The sequence below is a fragment of the Cibotium barometz genome, chromosome 63 (assembly GCF_041138505.1).
Source record: "Cibotium barometz isolate CiBa-2024 chromosome 63, ASM4113850v1, whole genome shotgun sequence".
NCBI lineage: Eukaryota > Viridiplantae > Streptophyta > Polypodiopsida > Cyatheales > Cibotiaceae > Cibotium > Cibotium barometz.
Genome location: NC_141108.1, coordinates 2,118,899 through 2,141,979, shown reverse-complemented (window position 1 = coordinate 2,141,979; position 23,081 = coordinate 2,118,899). Strand labels below are relative to the sequence as shown.

Genomic DNA, 23,081 nt, shown 5'->3' with positions numbered 1-23,081 from the left:
GAATCGGTGGTTAATGTGTATTGAGGCTGATCAATATGGCAAGTGGGAATGAGATTGGGTCATCCATGAGAATAAAAGACTTTAGAAACTATGGGTGGCTTTCCAGACATGTGGCCAAAGGGATCGGAATGCCAAATATGTGGGTGGCTTGCTAGGCATATGGCCAAAGGGATTAAAATGCCAAACATATGGGTGGATTGCCAAACATATGGCCAAAGGGATCGGAATGGTCCATTAGGTTGAATTGTTAGTATACACTCAATGTCCACCTCTCAGCATGTATCTCACTTTGATGTATAATGCGCATTTGTTAGGCCCCCATGATGAGGAGTCCCATGGTGCATATGTCTTTAGTGGGAACCCTGGCTTAGATGGTGACGAGGTCATTATTGTGACCATTGATGATAGTTAGGAGATGGTCAGGGGTACGAGCGTTAGTGTGTCCGGGGTGACGATATGAGGAATATTCTATAGAATATTTCCTCGGATACCAGGTCCATCATTAGTGGGCGGTGATCGGTGGGCCACGTTCTTAATACACGAGTGGTGACCGTGTCTATGTAGTGTAACCGCCCTCATTGTATACGTGCCTACCACACCGCCTACTACAATACTATATATGGACATGGTTACTACTATGACCTAAGGCATCCAATGCTCATGAGTATCCAACCCCTTCTATACTTCGTACATCCTCCATCCAGAGTCTGTCTAGATCGCCATCTAAGCTCTACTTGAGAGTGCATGAGTGGACATGACCATCACTTGTACCTCTTTGGTATAATCAAAATTTTAAATTCTCTCCATTGTGTATCTATTGCATTGTCTATTGTGCTTTGTCTTGCTATCTCTTTCCGCTGTGCCATATTCTTATATGAATTGGACTAAAATTATCAATTTTTATTCATGTATTTCATATTTTTTAAAATTTATTCATGCATTATTAGAATTGGTAGAGTAGAAGCATGTTAAACCTTCAAAAAACAATTTAAAAACACTTAATTAGCTACATTACAGCCATTAACTAGGATCAAGACCCTTAATCTCACCTCGTCAAGTCTAAAAAATCATAAAAGCTACCAAAAACTAGGCCAACCTAGAAGCTCTTGAGTAGGGAACGTGAGCCCACAATCCACACAAAAAGACATGAGCCTGGACACGTGAGTCATGAGTTTGGACATGTGAGGTAGGTATACCTATTATAGCCATAAAGACCGATGGGGATCCACCTACCCATGTCCTTGGAAGATATTCTTGTTATCTGTACTAGCTACAAATTCTAAGGAAAATTCTTGTCCTTTGTAATTATTAGAAATATAAGTACACTTATTACCTAGTAAGTGCACACCAACACTGTCTCATAGGCCCAGTTCCTAGATTTTCATGTCCAAGTAGGCCTATTTCATACCAAGGAAGTATATGAGTTGAGTTCATACAAAAAGGCATGAGCCCATCAAACGTGGACCTAGAAATGTTAGCCAAGAGATGTGAGACCAAACATGTGAGCCAAGAGACATGAGTCTCGAGGGCATGAACCTAGATACGTGAGCCTACTAGAGACGTGAACCTGCATACATGAGCATAAACATGTGAAATTGTAGACATGAACTTGTAGACTCCTTCGAATCCACCTTAAGTAAGGAGATTTAGGAAGAAATGAGCTGGTGAGGCTTAGACCTAAGAGTGGAACACCTGGAAACAGGAGCCGCTGGTCCTCCAAAAGGGGACAAAAGAGACTACTTAAGGTTCCTCCAAGGTTAGAGGAGGATGGGAAGTGTAGAAATAATGGATAATGATGTTAGCCATGATGTAAGCCATATGCCAGATAACAATGTGCATAAGATAGATTAGAAATAATGGAAGATGATGTAAGCCATATACTAGGTTACAATATGCATAAGATGGATTGTGAAGACATCTCCATTTTGATAGCCCAACCATGCTAGGTTTGGAGAGGTGCAACAAAGAACAATGTACACACATAAAAACAACTCATATATATCTAACACAACACGACAGATAATGGTGGAGGAGGGTTTTTTAATTGAGGGACTTACATTGCTGATACATGCAAGAGGAGGAGATTAAACAAATTGTTGTAATGTAATTCATGTATGTAAATTTACATAGTTTGAAATTCAAAATCTTAATGTGAATAAATACAAGAGGGGGTTAAATAATTAGTGTTAAAAATATAAAATAATACATGTTTATAAAATATATAAAAATATAAAATTAGGGGTATTTCAAATACATGTTTTTATCGCACGTGGTTATGTGGGTTTTTATTACAGTGACCACCCTGAGAAAAAAATAGGGAAATGGAGTGCACATACTAGAGTGTGAGATCCACAAAATGTTTTTCTCTATCTAAAGACTTTAGTGAATAGCAAGGCAAAGTGCTTAGGGTGGGGTGGGTCTAGAGAAAAGGAAAATGTGGCTAAATTATTACAAGCTCTACAATGGGAGTGCTAGCTCCATGATTCTATTCCACACACTTTCATCATCCAAGACTTTAGCAAATAGCAAGGCAAAGTGCTTAGGGTGAAATTGTAGCTAAATTAATGTTGCAAGCTCTAAAATGGGAGTGCTAGTTCCATGATTCTATTCCACACTCTCATCATCATCTAAGGCATTATGTATCAAATAGCATGATTCTACACACCATGGTGATATCATGTACACAAATGGCATGATTCTATTTCACACTCCTTGAACATTATTATACTTATCAAATAGCATGATTCTACAATGGTGATATCATGTACACAAAAAAGCCCGACCCTAATATCAATCTAATACTAGTACATAGGTTCATGGTTCACACTTAATGTGTGATCTATTGTAATTTAGAACTTGTGTTAATGTTTTCAATCTTTTACCAACCCTACACAACAAACGTAAACTCAAGCTTAAATCATAATATACGGCACAAAATAGGGGTGGACCTACACTTAAGAAGTTAGATTTTATAGGTGAATTTAATAATCATTTGAAAAATCTAGATTTTATAGGTGCATTTAATAATCATATGAAAAATCTAGATACACTTGATATGTACATATTTTACTCCTCTATCCATTTACTCTTATCCAAGGTCCTTTAGCATGTCGTTACACAAATAAACATATAGGAAGGAAAGCATATTGAATATCTTGCTAAAAGATGACAAAGAAGAACAAGAATAGGACACACACACACACATAGAGAGAGAGAGGAATGATTCCAAAAGGAACATTATTATATATTACTATACATTGTGAAGTACTCATATTTAACCAAATATAAATTACTATATGCCATGAATTACTATACACAATAAACTACTCACATTTAACCAAATATAAAATAAAGGAGAAGGAACATAATTTTTCATACGTTATTTAAATTTAAATTTTAGATAATTATATGATTAAAAAAATGTCTAAACTAATTTCTATAAGGTGACATAACGAATGCCAATGGCTTATGAACTACTTAATCAAGGAAAGAGAATAATGGGAAAGTTTTGAACATTATCAAAATGAAGGAGTGCTTTTTTTGTCACTTTATAATTCAATTTACTTACAAAATTTCCCCTCCTCTATAGAAGCTAGTACTTACCTCACTGTAACTTGTGTTCATTTGAATCCACTCCCCTATAGAAACCTATACTTCCCTCACTATAACTTGTGTTCATTTGAATCCACTCCCCTATAGAAACCTATACTTCCCTCACTATAACTTATTTTTATTTGAATGCACTCCTAAACTTTAACCTTAGTGTATAGATTTGATGGACTCATTCCTTTTCTAATAATTATTTATATACATATAAGTCCTAAGATCATGGGGGAAATTTAGTGGTTGGGTGAAACAATCAATGGCTTTGATGTTAAACTTATTTTTCTTTGACATGTAGGGAACCTTGTGATCTTATCCTCTCGAGCTAGATCCCATACTAGTGACTGATGTGGATAGGTGGTTTAAAGTTGATGTAGCATTCTTGCTTGGTCATTTAGGGTTACTTGAATTAATGATGGTTGTTGTGTCATGGTTGATGTCTAAAACACTATTTATATGGACATTATTAGAATAAAGTGTTAGCATGAGATAAGACTATACTGTAATACATTTGACTCCAAGGTAGCCATCCAGGTAGAGGTGACGCACTATTTTAAACATTTGTAACTATTTGATTTGTGGGAGTTGTTCCATTTTTAAAATTAACCTTAAGGCAACTTGCACTGTTTTCTTAGTATAGGACACATGTCATCTCCATTTATGATGTATGGGAAAGTTTAAATGGACAATCATCATGGTTTTTCTTTCTATAAGATTTTGTCAAGAATATTGGCTCATGTTTTTACTTTGGTTGCATGCCCCAATTAAAGATTCCTAACATACTCAATTGAGATCATGGTGTGCGAAAACTATTACTTTAGTCGTGATTAATGAGTTCTACTGGACTTAAGGCTATGGCTTATTATGTGCTTGTCAAAGGCATCATTTTCTCTTCAAGTTAATCTTATCAATATAGGGATAGAAAAGTACAAGAGGCCAAGTGCACCACATTCCAAGATTGTTCCTATTCAATTGATGCTAGGGTGTTTCCTTGTGTTGCAACGTGAAACTTTGTATTTTGTAACCCACATGCTAACATTGTGGCACATGGAGTGCCTCCTCATCAACTTCTAGATGCAAGGGAGGATGTATGCAAGCTATGTATAAATTTAATGTGGCAAGCATGGTTTGAGAAAAGATAGGCCTAGCTTAGCCGAGAACTTATTTAATTTTCAAAAAAGCCTTCTCAAATCGATGCGAGAAGGAAAATTACCTCATAATTTTCCTTCTCAAATCAATATGAGAAGGAAAATTACGTCATAATTTCCAAGATCTAGTTATACTGAGATTAAAATTCTTGTTCAAAATTAATGCAAGGATTGATAAAAAAGAAGACCAGCGGCAAGTTGTGCAATGCTACCTAATAAGGAATGACTAATTAACTGTCCTTAGCCTAAGAGCGTTGGTAGTAACTAATAAAATGATGTAGGTAGGTGCATTGAACATTGCAAAAATTCATTGAAAAATGAATCGAAGAGCTAATGGAAAAGTCAGGTTTGCATTAGCATTGAGCTAATTCAAATCCTTCTCAAAAAGGAAATAAAAACCTTTTCAAAAATTTCCAGTTAGTTATAATTGGTTGAAAGTGTGAAGAAAATCCTTGTTCAAAATGACCATTTCCTCCTCAATACACATGGACTTTAAAAGTTTGTCAAGCAGCAAGTGGGCCCTCCATTAGTGGAGCATGTACAAGGAAAACAAGTTGCAAATACCCATTTGCAAAAGGGTGTCGTGAGACTATAAGCGATAACTATACATAAAATGCTAATCAAACTATATCTACACCAAATCCAAACATATATTACAAAATAAACCTCCGTCTTTGCTTCGACTTCTTATTGTGAACAAGGACTATACTTACACGAACATTAAATGCTAATCAAAACATTTGACTATACTTACACAATGCTAATTGAAACATTTTCACACTAAATTTAAAAAATGCCAAGGGAAAAAAATCACAAAGAATACAGAGAGTTTCCTCCATTGTTAGATGATTGACTGCAAAACACTTTGACTGAACAATGCACGCACTCCACATTCCAGAAACCTCCTCAGAGTGTGGTGTGTAAGGCAGGTGGAGACTCCGACTCTGAACATGGTTGCTTTTAGACAGGCATAACGCCCGTTTTTGAGCATTTTGGCCGCGAAATACTTGTAAAATTTGAAAATGACTGTCCAAAGTTACACTAAGATGAAAAAGAAGACTTGCAAGGGTGCCCGCCGATGATTGGAAGAGAATTGGTAGTTCAAGATTACCACTGGCTCTTCCCATGGGCGTGAAGGGGCGGGGCCCACCTCCCCACAGGGACGGACAAGTGGGCGTGGGTTTGAACGTAAAATAAAAATGGCGGCACCACGTGCTTTGCAAAGTTCTTTAAAAAAAAGTTTAAAAAATAAATTAATAATAATAAGACTAAATGGCACGTTGTACTGACCTGGGCTTCCTGTCAACGCATGTGGACGAGAGCCTGAGCCACTCCCTCTCCTCGTTTTGCTCGTTTTGTACAGCACTGCTCGTCCCTTTTTAAGCACCTCTTGGCTATGGCGGGCTCTACTCTACCTCCACGCCAGGTTAATCTTTCCCGAATCGCCCCCCCCCCCCCCCCCCGCCTTTCCAGCTCGTGCTTTGTCTTCTTCCTGTCTTCTCTCTCTCTCTCTCTCTCTGCGTGGCCTCTAGCCTCTCAGGATCAGCTCTGCCTCTCCACCCTTATCCTACTTCTTAACGCCACTTATCGCTTCCCCTCCCCCCTCCCCCTCCCGCTCCTCTCAGCTTCAGCTAGTGTTTGATGTTACTCTGCGTTAGAGTCCCTGCAGACTCAGTTAGGGTTTCATCTCTCTTCAGCGAGGGGTTTTGCAAGCTACGATTCTGCTCTGTGTGAACTAGCTAGGGTTTCTGCAGACCCACCTAAGATTTCTGCAGGTTCTCTGCCCTGTGCGAATTAGCTGCGAACTCTCTGAATATCTGCTTTGCGCAAACCATCTAGGGTTTCTGCAGATTCTGTTTGGACGCTGTTAGAGCTTCTGCAGACGCGGATAGGTTTTGATTGGCTTGGCCAGTGTTGCAATTCAGAGACGATCAAATGGTCAGATCAGAACAGCAGAAGCTAGTGGCGAGAGATTTTCTGGGGCTTGGTGGCAGCATCGTAAGCGGTGCAGGATCCAGGGACATCAATCATCCTCATCATACCAGCAAACAATACTCGGATGCAATTGCCATTGTGAAATCTAACATTCTGGAGGGAGTCCATGGTCCTGCTGCAGCAGGGTGGCTGTACGGCAACAATCAGATCAACACCCTCAACAGCGGTAACTTGGCTTTACTCAATTGATCTGATATGCTAGATTGCTCTTACCATGTGTGCATGCTAGATTTCATGAATGGGATATAGACATGCGAGTAAAGCCCTGCTGAAGGAAATGCCACTAGATTGCCTTTGTCCTGTCTGAGTGTTCTATGTACACGTTAAAGAAATGATGGAATTTAGTGAATCTGAGAGCATGAACTAAATCAGTACCACACATTCCTTCAACTAGGGGCGGGAGTTCCGTCTTTGTGAACATCACCTCAGGCCAGTTTTGGGTTACATGCAGGAAGAACTTTGTCTGAAAATATTTTTTTGAATTGTGCGCGCGCGCGCGTGTGTGTTAGATCTTTACTTACAAGGATTTCCACTTCATTCAGCTTGCTTCACTCTTGTACATATGAACAACGTAACCTAAGTCATAGGCTTTTTGCAGGGATTCCACTTTGTTCTGCTTGCGTTACTCTTGTGTATATGATCGACATAATGGATTTTAGGATTCAATCAGTAGGTCATAGGTTTCTTGCAGGTAGTTCTGAAACATGTTCTTTACAAGTCAGTGTTGTCTTCTCAGGTACGAGGCATGGTGACTGGAATAATGCCGTCAACAGGCAGCAGTTTCTCTCTTTTAGAAGTTCACAAGGAGAAAGGCTTGCGAAGAAGAGCAAAGAGAGTTACCTCCTAGCACAGGCTAGGGGGTATGGGAATGATGTGTTTGGTATTTCTGCCCAAGATCACAGTTTATTAGCCAACTTCTCAACAGATCATTCAGTGAAGAAGGTGTTCCCTTTTTTAGCTCCAGCCTCTCAAGAGCAGGCCTTGCCAGTGAGAGTGCAACCGATCCTTGTTGCAAGTGGTCCTAGGCCTGTTGGGCGAGTTCCTATGGCTGCACCATTCTTCTCTTCCCTTAAGGCTGGTGGTGTCTCAGCAACAACTCAAACAAGGTGTGCCATGCTGGGTTTGTAAAAATGGTTTTTCTTACGATACATTATGTTTTTATTTGCCCTGAAATATCTTGCATGCTTTATTAACAGGATGCTGCCATCTGACTCATGTGACAAGCAAAGCATTGCACAGCTAACCATATTTTATGGTGGCAATGTTAATGTTTACAATGACATATCATCAGACAAGGTATTGATGTCTGTGCATTGCACTAAGAGCTCTCTTTTGGTGCAAGATTCTTATTTTTTTTGGGGTGGAAACACGAATTAGAGAGAAGATGGTGGTAAAGAAATGTGGAACCTTTCTGTGTGGAAAGTTCTTGGTTTGACAGCCGGTCTTAGGGAAAGGGAATCTCACTTGTGTGAAAATGATTGGAGTTGGCACATAGGAATGCCTGTAGATGCTTGATGTGTGTGATTCTATTCCTAAGATTTAATTTGCTCATGTTTTGGGGAATGGCAAAAGTTGAGTTAAATTTCTCCTTGGTTATTTTGCAGGCCCAGGAAATCATGCTATTGGCGGCGAGTGGTAGTCCTTTACCAGAGAAATTTTCTCCATTTGGAATGTCATGTGCAGTAGGTTCTCAGAGCAGTCCAGACCAGCAGGAAAAGTTGCAGCTGAATCTGCTGACTGGCCAGGCTGATCAATTTCCAGCAGACCGAGTCAGTCAAAGCTCTCCACCTGCCAGTAAAAAACAGACAGAAAGCTCTTTGCCAAGTTCTCCTAGCCCATTTCCAGAAGGCGAGCCAGTTGTCCCTAGAGGTATGAACCCTTTCACAGGTATTCAAAGTAAGGCTAGCCTAATGCAAGTTGATTTTGCGCATATGTATTGTTTTGCTGATTCTACAAATTTGTGTTCAGCTTTACCACAAGCAAGAAAGGCGTCATTGGCCCGATTTCTTGAAAGGCGCAAAGAAAGGTGTGTCATCTTTTTGTTTGCAATCAATGCAGTGCATGGATGTCCCAACTAATTTTGAGTTACAAACAGGACGGTGTTAAAAGTGAGATCCTAGAGGTTCTTTGTTTTTGTAGTTAGAGATGATGTGCCATTTCTGAGCAAGTTGTGTCTGGATTTCAGGGTGCAATCAAAGTCTCCATACTTTCTTGACAAAACCTTCCTTTGAAGAATCAAGCTCAAACTTTTGCATCGCCTCTCCCACATTAGATGATGATTTTTTGGGCAAGAAGCTAGTGGCCATGGTTCAGAGCTCACACATCATTGAATGGAAGAGAATGCAAGGGCATTCGGGTCCATGCCGCTTGATGATTGGCTGCAAGTGATTAGTGCTGTCAAGACCCAAGTGAATGTATCAGCATCATGTCCATATCAGGACGTGGCCTGTTGACACAATCATGCGATTTCTTTCTTTAACATCTTGTTTCTAACTTTGCACTTTTTCTGCTTTTCACATACACTCAGATGCTTATAGGAAAGTATAAAACAGAAAGAGAGAGAAGGGCAAGGCCTGCATCATCTGGGACTTCTATATTTATGGCATTGTTATATCAAAGGAAAGCATAATATGATACACTCCATAGAGATGTCCTTTTATATCTTCATATTCATGATGGCTATGATGACTAGAGGTGAAATCATGAACAGTGGGTCATGTTGGCTTAAGTTTGATTGCTATTTAGAATTGGTTGTTGGTTTTCATTTACTTCTGTGACTGAATTAAAGGATGTATTTCTCTGCACACAGTTTTATGGGGGACTTTACTCTATGGTTAAAGATCTCAATGGTTGTGGTGGTATTAAGAAAGCGCCCATCAATCATATGCTTTTGTGGGAAGCACAAAAATGTTTTACATGTAATCGCCCATCAATCATATACTTGTGTTATGGGCCATTGGGCCCATCAATCATCCTCGTGTTATCACACGTGCCTTCATTCGTATACACGAGTGGATTTCCAAAATGAAAGTCTCTCAACACGTTCTTCACCTTATCAAAATGTTTGGAAGGCACAAAAATGTTTTATATGTAAACGCGCCCATCAAATCATATGGGCCCATCAATCATCCATTTGTTATCACACGTGTGCTTTCGTTCCTCTACTGGTGGATTTCCAAAATGAAGTCTTTAACCATGTTCTATTCCTTATCAAAATGTTTGGAAGTATTAAGTACATAAATGCTTTATATGTAGGTGCCCATCAATCATACACTTGTGTTATGGGCCCATCAATCATCCATGTGCTATCACACGTGTGCTTTCATTCATATTCTTGTGGATTTCCAAAATGAAGTCTTTAAACATGTTCTATTCCTTTTCCAAAGGTTTGGAAATATGAAGTACAAAAATGTTTTACATGTGTTATGGGCCCATCAATCATTCTTGTGTTATCACACATGCTTACATTCGTATACCAGTGGATTTCCAAAATGAAGTTAGAGACTCCTTAGTCCTAGTGATGTGACTAGTAGGCATGACTATTTGGCCTCTTGATGTGATGGTTTGATACAAACATCAAAAGGTATAGAGAATACTTCAATCTCTGTACTTCATAATTGTTATATAGTCAAGGTTGTAGACATATTTATTTTGGATGCTACGAAAGCCCAATCGAAGATCGCATAACATACATGAATAACATACATGAATAGCACATGCATCTTTTTGAACAATTAGAGACATTTGGATGAGCAATCATATGAGTAAGATCCTAACAATAATGTTAGGATTTTTAAATTTCTTCAAATTTTACGTTATTGTTTACCGAGCTTAATTTAAAATTACATCCTTAGTATTCTTAAGTGTGATAAAATAAGCTTGCCTAAGTCACGAGAGACCATCACTTTAGGACTAAGCTTCCAATTTGAGGATAGTTGTTTGAGGCATACTATTATTATTTCATGCCCAAACAAACCAAATTTAAGGGAGAGGCTTCTTAACAAAACTACAAGGAGATATGGAACAAGAAGAAGAGGAGGTGGGGAGTTGAGAAAATAAACTTTGATCTTACATGGTCACTAACAGATGTATGGTAAATGATTACCAAGAACCATAGTGATGTTTTAATAAACCAAATGTAGATTGTAATAATATTGATAATTTATATTGATCATGCTTTTATGATGTGACATATATGTATCTCATAGGGTGAGAGACTCTATTGATAATTTATACTGATCATGCTTTTACGATGTGACATATGTATCTCATAGGGTGAGAGACTCTTTGAGGAAACTAAGAACACAAGCTCTCAAATACTTAATGTAATAAGAACCCAAGTTAGGTGCAAGTGAATAAACAAGTCTCCAAGTGGATTTTAGCAATAAATAAATTTTGATATTTTATTGGTGAGATGTGTACCCAAGAATGTCTAGACTCTAGCTGGCTAGACAAATCCAAATCAAATCACATGTGGCCAATAGTTTGTATGTGAGCACAAAGGCAAAAAGAAGGTAACCATGTGAACCACTTCTTGTGTTGGAAAAAGAATCAATTAATTAATTATTAAGGTGATTTTTGTGTGGTGTTAGAGTATGGTGGTTGACCTCACATTTTTAATGGTGAGTGAACTAGCATGTAGCCAAGTGGCTAAAGGGTGGCAATTCAACTCAAGAAAAGTACCTAGATCACAATTCAAGTCATCATTTGTTTTAAAAGTGAACGTAGCATGGGTCTTTCGGTTTGAGATTTTGTTCATAGAGGGGATATTTTGTTGGTTTTCCTTTCTTTTTGTAATAAGGATTGGGGTGACCAGGACATCATTGAGAGCTTGAAACAACCACTAGCAAGGGGCCAAGGCCCAACAACCAAGGGAATCACAAGTCACACAAGCACTAACCGCATACACATAGAGTGGGCTACTATTCCCCCACCAACCACCACTGAAGAGGATAAGGATAATGTTACAAGAACTTTTCTCTAAGTACAAGCTTTCAATAAATTTTACAATTGTTTTAAATCAACCTTAGAATAAGATAAGTGGTATTTTTCATTTGGGAATATAAGTGTTGGGAGTTTAGACTTGAAACTTAGAGTTGAGTCTTCCAGTGAAGGAACACCCAATTCAAAGTGTAGGCAAGATAGAAGGAATTAATGTTAAGGACCTTATTGGGCGTTTGGATGAACAAAAATCTATGATTAGGAGCTTAACTGATCAAAATGATACTCTAGACACAATCTAAGCCTTAATTAAGAGAACCACTTCTAAAACTAGCATTAAACAGGGATGTAATTCGGGGCTAGGGAACATTCAAGAAGAGGGTTATGAAGACAATCTTAAGAGAGAAGCTTTAAGAGACAAGTCCCAGTCCAGACAAGAAGGGGAAAGTATCAAATTTGAGAATGACAACATAGAAGGTCAAGGTATATACCTTAATGAAACCATGATGGGATATCAAGCCAGATAGAACTTTAGTAGATTTACCCAACCCAAGGAAATACAAGGTTTCATGAGAGAGAAGTCTTGGCTGAAAAATATGTGATTCATAATGGTAATCTATACTTTAGGCATACACTCTACATACCCACATACCCCCGATGTGACCAAACCATGGAATTTCATGACGTGTTTTTCTTAAGCTATGTTCATCCTATTAAAAATTATGGAATTTCATGACGTTTTTTTCTTAAGCTATGTTCATCCTATTAAAAATTATGGAGGCCTTTCTTCTGGGCAAGACACAAGAGAGACGTTGTCAAACATGTAGGGAGTGTTTACACTATCAAGATTTTAAGTTGAGAGGAGAGTTCATGTGGTAAAATGTAACTATAGGCATTCGTATAACTATCAAGATTTTAAGTTGAGAGGAGAGTTCATGTGGTAAAATGTAACTATAGGCATTCGTATAACTAGAAGTGGGAATCCATTTCATTTTACTTTATCGCAAAAATTCCTATTTTTCTATGAGGGTTATGATACTCCCTTTATTTTACTTTATCACCAAAATTCTTATTTCCTAGTGTGGATCTTAGTCATAAAAAAACTATTCAATTTTATTGATGAGACATATATCCAAGAGTTTTCGAACACCAATTGGCTAGAGATATATAAAAAATCAAAGTATGTATGTGAGCACAACGGAAAAAAGAAGTGAAATGTGTAAACTGCCTCTTGTGTTGTTGGATAAAACATCAATTAATTAAATGAGTAGAGGTGGTTTTGTGTGGTGCATGAGTATGGTGGTTGCCTCACATTTTTAAAGGTGTGTGAACTAGCATGTAGCCAAGTAGTCGAAGAGCGGTAGTTCACCTCAAGGAGAAGCAATTGGAGCCCAATTCAAGTCATATCTATTTGAGTGAATAGAATTAAGGTCTTTTTGGTTGAAATTTTTCTCATGAAGGAGAGAGAGAGAGAGAGAGAGAGAGAGAGAGAGAGAGAGAGAGAGAGATTTTGTTGGTTTTACTTGTGAAGATTTTCTTTCTATTGCACAAAGAGTTGGGGAGGTAGAAAGTGTCCATAGCCACCAAGCCATCACAAAGCTCAAAGTAACCAAGGGGCTAGCCTAAAAAACCAAGGCCCCCAACCCAAATAACCAAAGGTGACACTGACAAGGTACATCGACGGCCCATGCATATAGTCGGTGACAACAAACCACTCAAGAGAAGGTAGCCACCAGCCTAAACTGCACATATAGCACGACACCCAAGGAGGGCCCACGAGGAGCTAAGCATGGAGGGGATAGGAGATGACTCCCTTATAATCTCTCTCTCTCTCTCTCTCTTCTTAGAGGTCATGAATAAGCCATTTGGCCTTTATAGGGTTTTTAGTGTTGGATATTTTGGAGTTCGTTGGTTTGAACACCCCCTTAGGGTGTGAACACCCCTTATTAAGGTCTAGGTCAAAAGATGAGGCTTGATGCCTATAAAAGCATGTACATGGATGGTTCCATTATTACAATAAGTAGAATTTGAGTTGTGCAACATATCTATCTTATGGTTTATCACATCTCTTTCTCTTTCTTTATCTCTCTCTCTCTCTCTCTCTCTCTTCACCATTGTCATGGCTTGAACTTCATCTCTCTCCTTGAGTCCTCATCTCTCTTTTCCATCACATCATGGATATCTTCCACCTTACATAGCTTGCTCTTTTATTATTCTATGGATATCAACATGGTATTAGAGCACATTCATAATATTCTTCATGTTTTTTTTTAAAATTTGTGTTTTAGGGTTTTTATCAATATTTTAGGATTTTTGTTTGTATTTTAGTTTTTTTTGTTCTTCTTCCCACATCTGTACGTTGTTTCCCACTTGAGATCTCACTATCATAGATACAATATGTGTGTTCATGTCCATGGCTACATTTTTCATCCCCCCCTAACACCATCATCATCATCATGGCTATGTTTTTTATCCTACTACCGCCATCATCATCATCATTATTAGTGCTGCATTTTTAATGCTGTTGTGTTGCTAGCATGACCAACACGTGTTTTCCTCATCATCAACATTTTGTTGTTTATTTCTCTTGCGTTAAACTTGTAGTAGCCACCTTAGCCTTAGTTGCTCTCTACTCTTCTGCTCCAACCTCTTCGCGTGTGCTGCTCTTGCAAAGGTAGCTACATAGGAACTCATATAGCATCAAAGTTTTGGGATTTTTTTCACGTTTGAGGTCTAAGGCCTATTTTTTCATGGGTTCATTTTTGCAGAGATCTGGGATTCCACAGATTGAATGAGAAATTAGTTATTAAAGCTTTGGTAACTTGAGCAATTTGGGGCTTTTCTCTAATATGGAGAAATTCATTAAATTGGAGATCTAGTGTTCGCAAGGATCTAGTAGGAGTTTTTCAACATTAAGCCTCTAGCATTAAATTAAAGCTTTGGCATCGACAAAAAATGGGGTTCCCTCTCTATGTTCTTGGCCTCTCAGCCTAAAAAGATATCCCAAGTGTCCACCATCACTTGGCAATGGTGTTGAAGAAGATCTTCATCGACATTGCACCATCGTAAGGAGTTTTTCTAAACTACCAAAAGCTTCCCAGAATCTGAATATTTTGTTGTCATGGGTTCTTTGTGCCCAATAAGTCTTTGTTTCCTTTTTTGTAAAACTCTATCATTATCTTTTTTCCCCTACTTAGAGAGAGGGGGTTTATCTTTATAAATTGATGTAGGATATCTTTGTCGCCTGATGTAGGACCTGACCTCTAAGTCTTTTACAAACATCATGCTTGTTAATCCTTTCAGGTATGCTTGCTGAGCCTCTGAGGAGGCAGGACCTGACCTCTAAGTCTTTTCCAAAGACCATGCCTTTTACTAGCCTTTGAGCCATGATTATTGGCATGCTAAGCCATGCTTACTAGCCTCTGAGTTTGAATCGTGGAACATGCCTTGTTTCTTTTGTAGTGTTGGAGTATAGAGACTATTGAAGGTTTGTTAGGCATTACCTCCATCACTGTGAAGGGGGGTTTGTTGGGTATTTTGGAGTTAGTTGGTGTGAACATCCCTTATTAAGGTCTAGGTCAAAAGGTGAGGCTTGATGCCTATAAATACATGTACTTGGGTGGTTCCGTTATTACAATGAGTGTCATTTGAGTTGTGAAACATATCTCTCTTGTGGTCTATCACATCTCTCTCTCTCTCTCTCTCTCTCTCTCTCTCTCTTCACCATTGTCATGGCTTTAGCTTCATCTCTCCTTGAATCCTCATCTCTCTTTTCCACACACATCATGGATATCTTCCACCCTCCATAGCTTGCTCTTTGATTTTGTGGATTCAAATATTTAGTCAATATGGTTTTTCTTTATGGGATTTTAAAGCTAGGGTTTCCCTTTGTTTGGGATGCCTCATGTCACTATGTGAAGAATGCATAGAATTTTGTGGGATGAAAGCTTAGAGAAGAAATGAGACTTTAAGGAGAAATTTTGAAGGTGTAAATCTCAAGTTTTATAAAACATTTTTTAGGATCCATCTTTTGGGTTTGAGAAAAGGGTTGGAAATTTAAGGAATTTAAGGACTGAGAAATTGCACAATACCCTCTAAAAAATTAGGACAAATTTGGGGGTTTTCATGCATGGTTTTGGGAGAAAAGACATAGAATTCACATCTAGATTTTCCCATTACTTAAAGTTAATTAAGAGGGTGAGTTAAGATTAATTAGAAGACCTTTTAATTTTGTAAATTTTAGAGAATAACTAGCACAAGGTTGATTTTGAGATTCTTTGAAATAGACCAAGACTTGGGATTATTTTTTTGGACATAGTTAACCCTTGTAGGTTCTTTAAGATTTAGAGATTTCAAGTTTTCCATTTGCATGAAAGGGATATATTAAAGACAATATGTGTGGATATCATTATGTATATAAATGTGAAGATTAATCCTTATAGTTTCTTTAAGATTGGGAGATTTTTAAGGATCCAAGACTTTTGGTTTTTCCATAATATACATGAAAGGAATACATTGAAGACGATATGTGTGGAGATCATCATGTATGTAAATGTGAGTGTTCAATGTTGCATGAATAGTTAAGTAACAAAGACCCCAATAAACCTATGCCTTCGTACTTGCATGACAGAGAAATAAATGGTCCCAACAATAAGAGAAGTACAAGGAGTATAAATCTTTATTTAAGTGAAACAGAGCCTCACAAAGAATAACATTAATGATTAAATTAGTAGAAACTTTTGGGTGTTTCAAGTCATTTGTGATTTCAAAGGGATAGAACCTTTACACCTAATTAGTGAAATGAAAAGCATTGCATATTCTTTTTGGGTTACATTGATTGATTTTAAAAATAGCATTGCTCATAAAGTATCACTCTCAAACTCATCGCTCTTATAAAAAAATGTTACTCTTTTCTCAAATCCCTATACTAACCTGTAATTGAAGTTTTCAATTACAAGAACAAAAGGGCCCAATTGTTACACTTTTCACAAATCCCTATCCCAACCATCAGTGTTCAATTATAAGAACAAAAGGGCCCACCCTTGGATTTTATTAAATATGGAAAGGAAGCTTGCCAACTTTTTCACACTAGATTATTATCTATGTACTCAAAAGATGTGTGTGGTAAATGAGTTACTAGAACTAGATCCATGTGGAAAAATATCAATCCCTTTTTTAAATATAATAATCTAAATGTACATTGTATAATGATATTGAGAGTTTTAATAATCATGCCTTTATGTTGTGATATGCATGTATCTAACAATGTGTGAGGAACTTTATGGAGGAGACTAAGAACAATACTAATGATTAAAGTAGTAGCAACTCTTGGGTGTTCCAACTCATTTGTGAATTCAAAGAAATAGAACAACTCATTACAAATAATTAATGAATTAAAATGGGAATTATATTCTTTATGAGTTATGTTGATTGAATTTAAAAAAGAGTTTCTCACAAAATATGACTCTTAACTCATCGCTGTGTAATAATATGTTAATTCTCTTTTCACAAATCCCTATCACAATCATGAATCAATGTTCAGTTGTATATTGTTGGATTTTATAAGTATTGAAAAAGGAAGCATGCCAACTCTCACACTAGATATTATTATGTATGGACATATAAGATTTTGAAAGTTTAACCTTTATACATTCACCATGCTAATATTATTATGTATGGACACACAAGATTTTGAAATTTTAGCCTTTATACATGCACCATGCTAATATTATTATGTATGGACACAAAAGGTTTTGAAAAAGTAAACTTTATGCCCGCACCATGTTAATATTATTAAGTATGGACACACTAGGTTTTGAAAAAGTAACCTTTATGCATGCACCATGCTAATATTTGATTTAATTTTATTGTGTATATTAAATTTTATATTTAAGTAATTAATAACTAATATTTCATGTGTCTCACACTAACCATAAGTCTTTTATTGACATGTGCATGTACCTTATTGAAGTTGATAACTAAATTGCCTATCACTTACAAGCACTTGTTGCAAATTAAATGAAGAAAATAGTTTCTCATATAATAAAATTCAAGTACAAGGATCTATATCTTACACATGAAGAGTAGCTCTCACAAAACTAGAAATGTACCAACAACAATATACTATAAAATATAGTAAGATACTAGATACACCGTCGTACAACATACAACATATAACATAAAAGATGCTATATCCATGAGGCCTAGTTGATATTCATGCATAAATGAGAGAAGGTGGTATAGAAGGACGTGTAGAGTAGATGCCACACTAAGAGAAGATAATCCTATATGTCAGAATCAAGGAAAGTTCTCAAGAAGCTTCACAATGTACCATATAGGTGGTATAGAAGGACGTGTAGAGTAGATGCCACACTAAGAGAAGATAATCCTATGTGTCAGAATCAAGGAAAGTTCTCAAGAAGCTTCACAATGTACCATATATAGGTGCGTGGTGCAAAGTCAAAAAAAGGGTGTGCAAATATGAAAGTCAATATATATACTACTAATATAAGGTTCACGATCTTTGATTTATTGAAATCCTAAATCCTAAGGTTAAAAATCCACTAACTCATTATAAATATTTTAATACTCCCCCCTTAGTGATAAATGCATTTTCTTTTATTCCAAGTAGGATTGTAAATTACTCTTGTTTGATCTTGCTGTGAAGTTTTATCACGATATTTGATATTGAGTCTCATTAGTTGGATGATATGTAAGTTTTGTTTAATCTTCATAAGAAGTTTTATTAAGATATATGATATTTTCTTATTATTTGGATAATATACGCAATGCTTTGCCATAATAATAGTAACTACATTTCCTCTTGGGGACACATGTTATCAGTTTGCATTTGGTACTAGACCGACCAGTTTTGATGTGGCGTCTTTTGAGAGTCTGGGATATGAATTTTATATTCTTAGAAAAGTAGAACTGTCCCTTGTTTTTTGCTTAGCTTTCTATTTGGTTTCTTTGGCAATTAGAATTCCATGCAATTCATCAAAACTTGGTATTTTTTCATGTGCAAAAAGGGATGTCATAAAGTGATACCAACTTCCATGGAGAATATTCAAGGTGGGGTCAATAACCTATTGGTTTGTTAAGTATTGTTTCCCCAGACCTTGAAAGTTGATTTAGTAAATTCTTTATGTGAGTGAGGTGATTTATCACACTCTCTCTTTCCTTCTTGTTTTCTAGTTGATTAATTTATGTTTTCTTCATGTGAGTGAGGTGATTTGTCACACTCTCTCTTTCCTTCATGTTTTCTAGTCGATTATGATTGCTTTAGATGTTATGATTTTCATAGGTTGTTGTTAGTTTATCGTAGGTTGCTTAGGCTACTTTTAGTTTATCGTAGGTTGATTTAGGTGTTGCAATATTCTTCAAAATATGAAATAATGTTGTCCTTAGTACTCAAGTTGATAAGGACGTGTGCGGATTGACTTTTGTCATTAAATTTATCTTCATTGGTTTTAATTTTTTCTTCTTTTCCATCAACTATGTCCCAAAATTTTGTAGTCTTGTTGGCGAATGTTCTATATTTTGTAGTCTTGCTGCGAGTGTTCTATATTTTGAGTTTCCAAATAGTAAAATTAAGTCCATCGAGTTTCACACTCTCAAAAGTGGTCTATATTATTCCCCATGGTTAAAATGCTTTTTTTTATTTAACTCTATGCAATGATGACAATCATAATCTTATTGATTTGTGAATTTTTATAATTATTTTTCTTGAAATAAAAAGCATAAGAAAATCAAGACAAAATGATGGCAGGGCCCTTTTACATGTGTGTTCCAAAGTTGATGATGACGTGCATATAAACTAGCTCCAAAGATCTGATCTTCATGTTTGTATTGTGAAGACTTTCACACACCTTCACTAGACTAGAGTTCCTTTCTAGCACATATGTGTTCTCTGGGTAGATGAGAGGATGACCAGTGTTTGCATAATCTGTATTCTACTCTTGTTGGATGAGAGGCATGTGTGTAGTACTTGCAAGTGTGTGTAGTACTTGCAAGTGTGTGTAGTACTTGCAAGAGATAATCTTCAATGAAGTTAAATAATTGATGGTTTTATCAATGTTAACGTCATTGCCAATGCTTACTAAGCTTGAAGATGAGAATTGAAATGTCAAAGAAGTTGATTATGTTGCCAGAGGACAAATACCACGAGGTTAATGGCATTAAAATGACAAATACCAATGAGGCTATCAAGAAGTGTGTGTAGTACTTGCAAGAGATAATCTTCAATGAAGATAAATATTTAATGGTTTTGTCAATGTTGACATCAATGCCAATGCTGAATAAGCTTGAAGATGAGAGTTGAAATGTCAAAGAAGTTGATGATGCCAAAGAAAAAATGCCTACGCTGTTGATGGCATTAGAAGGACCAATACCAAAACGAGGTTAATGGCATTAAAATGACCAATACCAACGAGGTTAATGGCATCAAAAGGACCAATAACAACAAGGTTAATGGCATCAAAAGGACCAATACCAAATGAGGTTAATCACATTATAAAAGATAAAGATACCAACAACAAGGTTAATGGCATCAAAAGGACTAATACCAATGAGGTTAATGGCATCAAAAGATAAAGCTGAAGTTATTATCAAAAATAAAGATGATAGCGATGACAATTCCAATGCCCATGTTTGATGTTTACTTTAGTATGTGCTACTATTCTCGGATTAAAGTCCTAAACCTTAAGAATTCCACTAACTCATCATAAATATTTCAATACTTAGCACATGGACAATGCTATTGAAACAACCAAAAAATTAAGAAGGATGAACTAAGATAAAATCTTAAATGTAAGTAGATTAAAGCATAAATCTAATTCCATGTAATAAAGTAATCACAATAAGTTAATAAGAAGGATGAACTAAGATAAAATCTTAAATGTAAGTAGATTAAAGCATAAATCTAATTCCATGTAATAAAGTAATCACAATAAGTTAATAATTCACATAAGCAAAGAGCTTTGATTTCCTTGATAATCAATACAATCTAGCTCCAAGATATCATTAGTGAGACTAGCACTTTTGGCACAAATTTGTACATCTCAAGTGACTAAAGCATGTGACCCTATCCAAACCATGTGCCTAAATCCAATCGCGTGCACTTATGCTATTCAAGTCAAGCGCTTACCTTAGCCTTCTTGAAGCATGTGTTGGTGGTTCTGGCCTTAGAGCCGCAAGCTACAACTTCCCTATGGGGTGCACTAGTAGCTTGTTTGCCCATGTCCTCACTCTATTTATCAATTAGGTGAACATAGAGCTCTCAATGTTGTCTAGATGGAAGAAAAAGAGATGGTTCTTCATCATGGTTATTTCTCACAAAAGGTGGGGGAAGAACAAGCTAATAGAAGAAGGGAGCCTATAAGTAAGCCTATTCAAGCAAGCATCCATCTAGCATGCATGAATCCAATAGCATATAAGCAAGAAAGAAGTGGGAAGAATGAGAGATCACAAGTAATATTGCAAGGGAATGAATATGTCTTGCTTATTGTCAAAAATGAATTACATACCAATGACTAGTTTTCACACTAGGCTAGCATGGTCTAGTGTCTACTACTAGTTTTAAGTAACTATGTTCCCTATTTGATATTAAGCACAAGGTAGGATTTCTTTAAGTGTTACAACACCGTCTTACAAAAGATAAGTGCATGTTCGAGAGTGGGTAAGATGGTAAAGTGCCAATTCCAGGATGACCAACACTTGGACTATCGTGACATTCATATAAAATATGGTGTCTAATGTCTGAGTCCAAAGGTATACATACTCTACCTTTTCTCCTTGAGACATTTCTCGAGACTTATCGCTGCTAGTGGAAGTGTCTATCTTGTTAACAAGGCTATCTTTATTTATAGTCAAGGGATTCCTCTTCTCTACACAACACTCCACACATGGGCATAATGATGCGGATCATCAACACACTTCTCCTTAAGTGATTCCAGAAAATCACTCTTAATTTGAGTAAAACTCAACTCGTTAATCATGGGCATGCAACTCAATGAATCGGCTACCACATTATAACGTCCTTTTCTATATCTAAGTTGAAAGTTGAACTCCTGGAGCAACTCTGCCCACCATCAAGCTTTTTATCCTTTCAACTCTCTTTGACTAGATAGCCATTTCATGCTCTCATGATCAAAGACTATCTCAAATATAGCACCATATAAATAATGCCTCCACTTCTTTAAGGCATGAATTATAGCATATAACTCCCTTTCATAAGAGCTGAATAATTTTGTTGAGCTTTGTCCAACTTTTTACTTTCAAATGCAATAGGTTTCCCCCCTTATAAGATGACTGCGCCTACTGCATCATTACTTGTATCTGTCTCTACCACAAAGGGTTGATTCGGATCGACCACTTTTAGAATGGGAGCTATAGCTATAGCTACCTTAATTTTTTCAAAACTTCTTTGTTGTTTTGGGAATCTCCCAAACAAAGGTCTTTCCCTTTCCTTTAAGCTGATTCATCATCGGAACAACTATCTTAGCATAATCTTGAACATACTATTACAGGCGCTTCCCGAATTCTCACTTAATGATATTTGGATTGTAAGAAATTGTGCGTGGCACTATCATCAATCATAGCTTGTACACCTTGTGACCCTTAACATGACCATACATTCGAACCAACTCATGTGGTCCAAACGTTGGCACCCACATCGATGACTTGACACATCACTCATGTGAGTAGAATCAGCGTGGTAATCTTGAACCTCTTTAAACTTACGAGAAGTTTCTAGAGGGAGCACTTGAATAGTGTGCACTTGCTTTTCTTTACTTTGATCACCCTGATTCTTCTCATTCTCTTTAAGTTTAGGACACTGTAGTTTACTATGACTCTTTCCCATGCAGTGAAAACATGAATTTTCTTTTTAACTCTTTTAAAATTCTCATACTTCAGAAATCTATGTGGTCCATTAGACTTTTTAGTTTGTTGTTCTTTTGGTTAGGTCCCTTCCTCTTATTTTGACCTTGATGCTTGGAACCCTCGGACACATTAGGTGTCCATTATGTAGTCTGTGTGGCGGCATACTTTTTCTTTCCGACGGTGTTGTTGAAAATCTGGACAAACTTAATTGCTTCTTCTAAAGTTTTTAGCTCATTTTGCTTAACTTGATTCTTATAGTCCGAGTCTAGTCCGTGAATAAATCCATGAATATTTTGAAAGTCGTCCATTCCTTTCAGCTTAAGAATGATTTCTCTATATTGGAGATGTACTGAGTCAAGGTGAGATTCCTCTTCTCACATTTGTCGCACGCTTCCCAATTACGATCCATCTCATTCTCATGAAGAAATTATTTTATGAACACACTTTTAAATTTAGCTCACGTAGTAGGTTGCGTTCCGGACTCCAAGCTCATCCACCACTTATATGCTTTAC

The 23,081-nt window shown here is 36.9% G+C and overlaps 1 protein-coding gene across 1 annotated transcript; it reads left to right on the top strand.

Moving 5' to 3' along the window:
* The first annotated feature begins 6,170 nt into the window (after positions 1–6,170).
* Positions 6,171–9,389, top strand: LOC147603565 (protein TIFY 6b-like). Its single transcript, XM_086796425.1, has 6 exons — positions 6,171–6,912; positions 7,483–7,852; positions 7,943–8,042; positions 8,351–8,615; positions 8,715–8,772; positions 8,932–9,389. Exons 1-6 carry the CDS (start codon positions 6,687–6,689, stop codon positions 8,975–8,977), a joined length of 1,065 nt encoding a protein of 354 aa, XP_086652551.1. The 5' UTR covers positions 6,171–6,686; the 3' UTR covers positions 8,978–9,389.
* Positions 9,390–23,081: the final 13,692 nt, after the last annotated feature.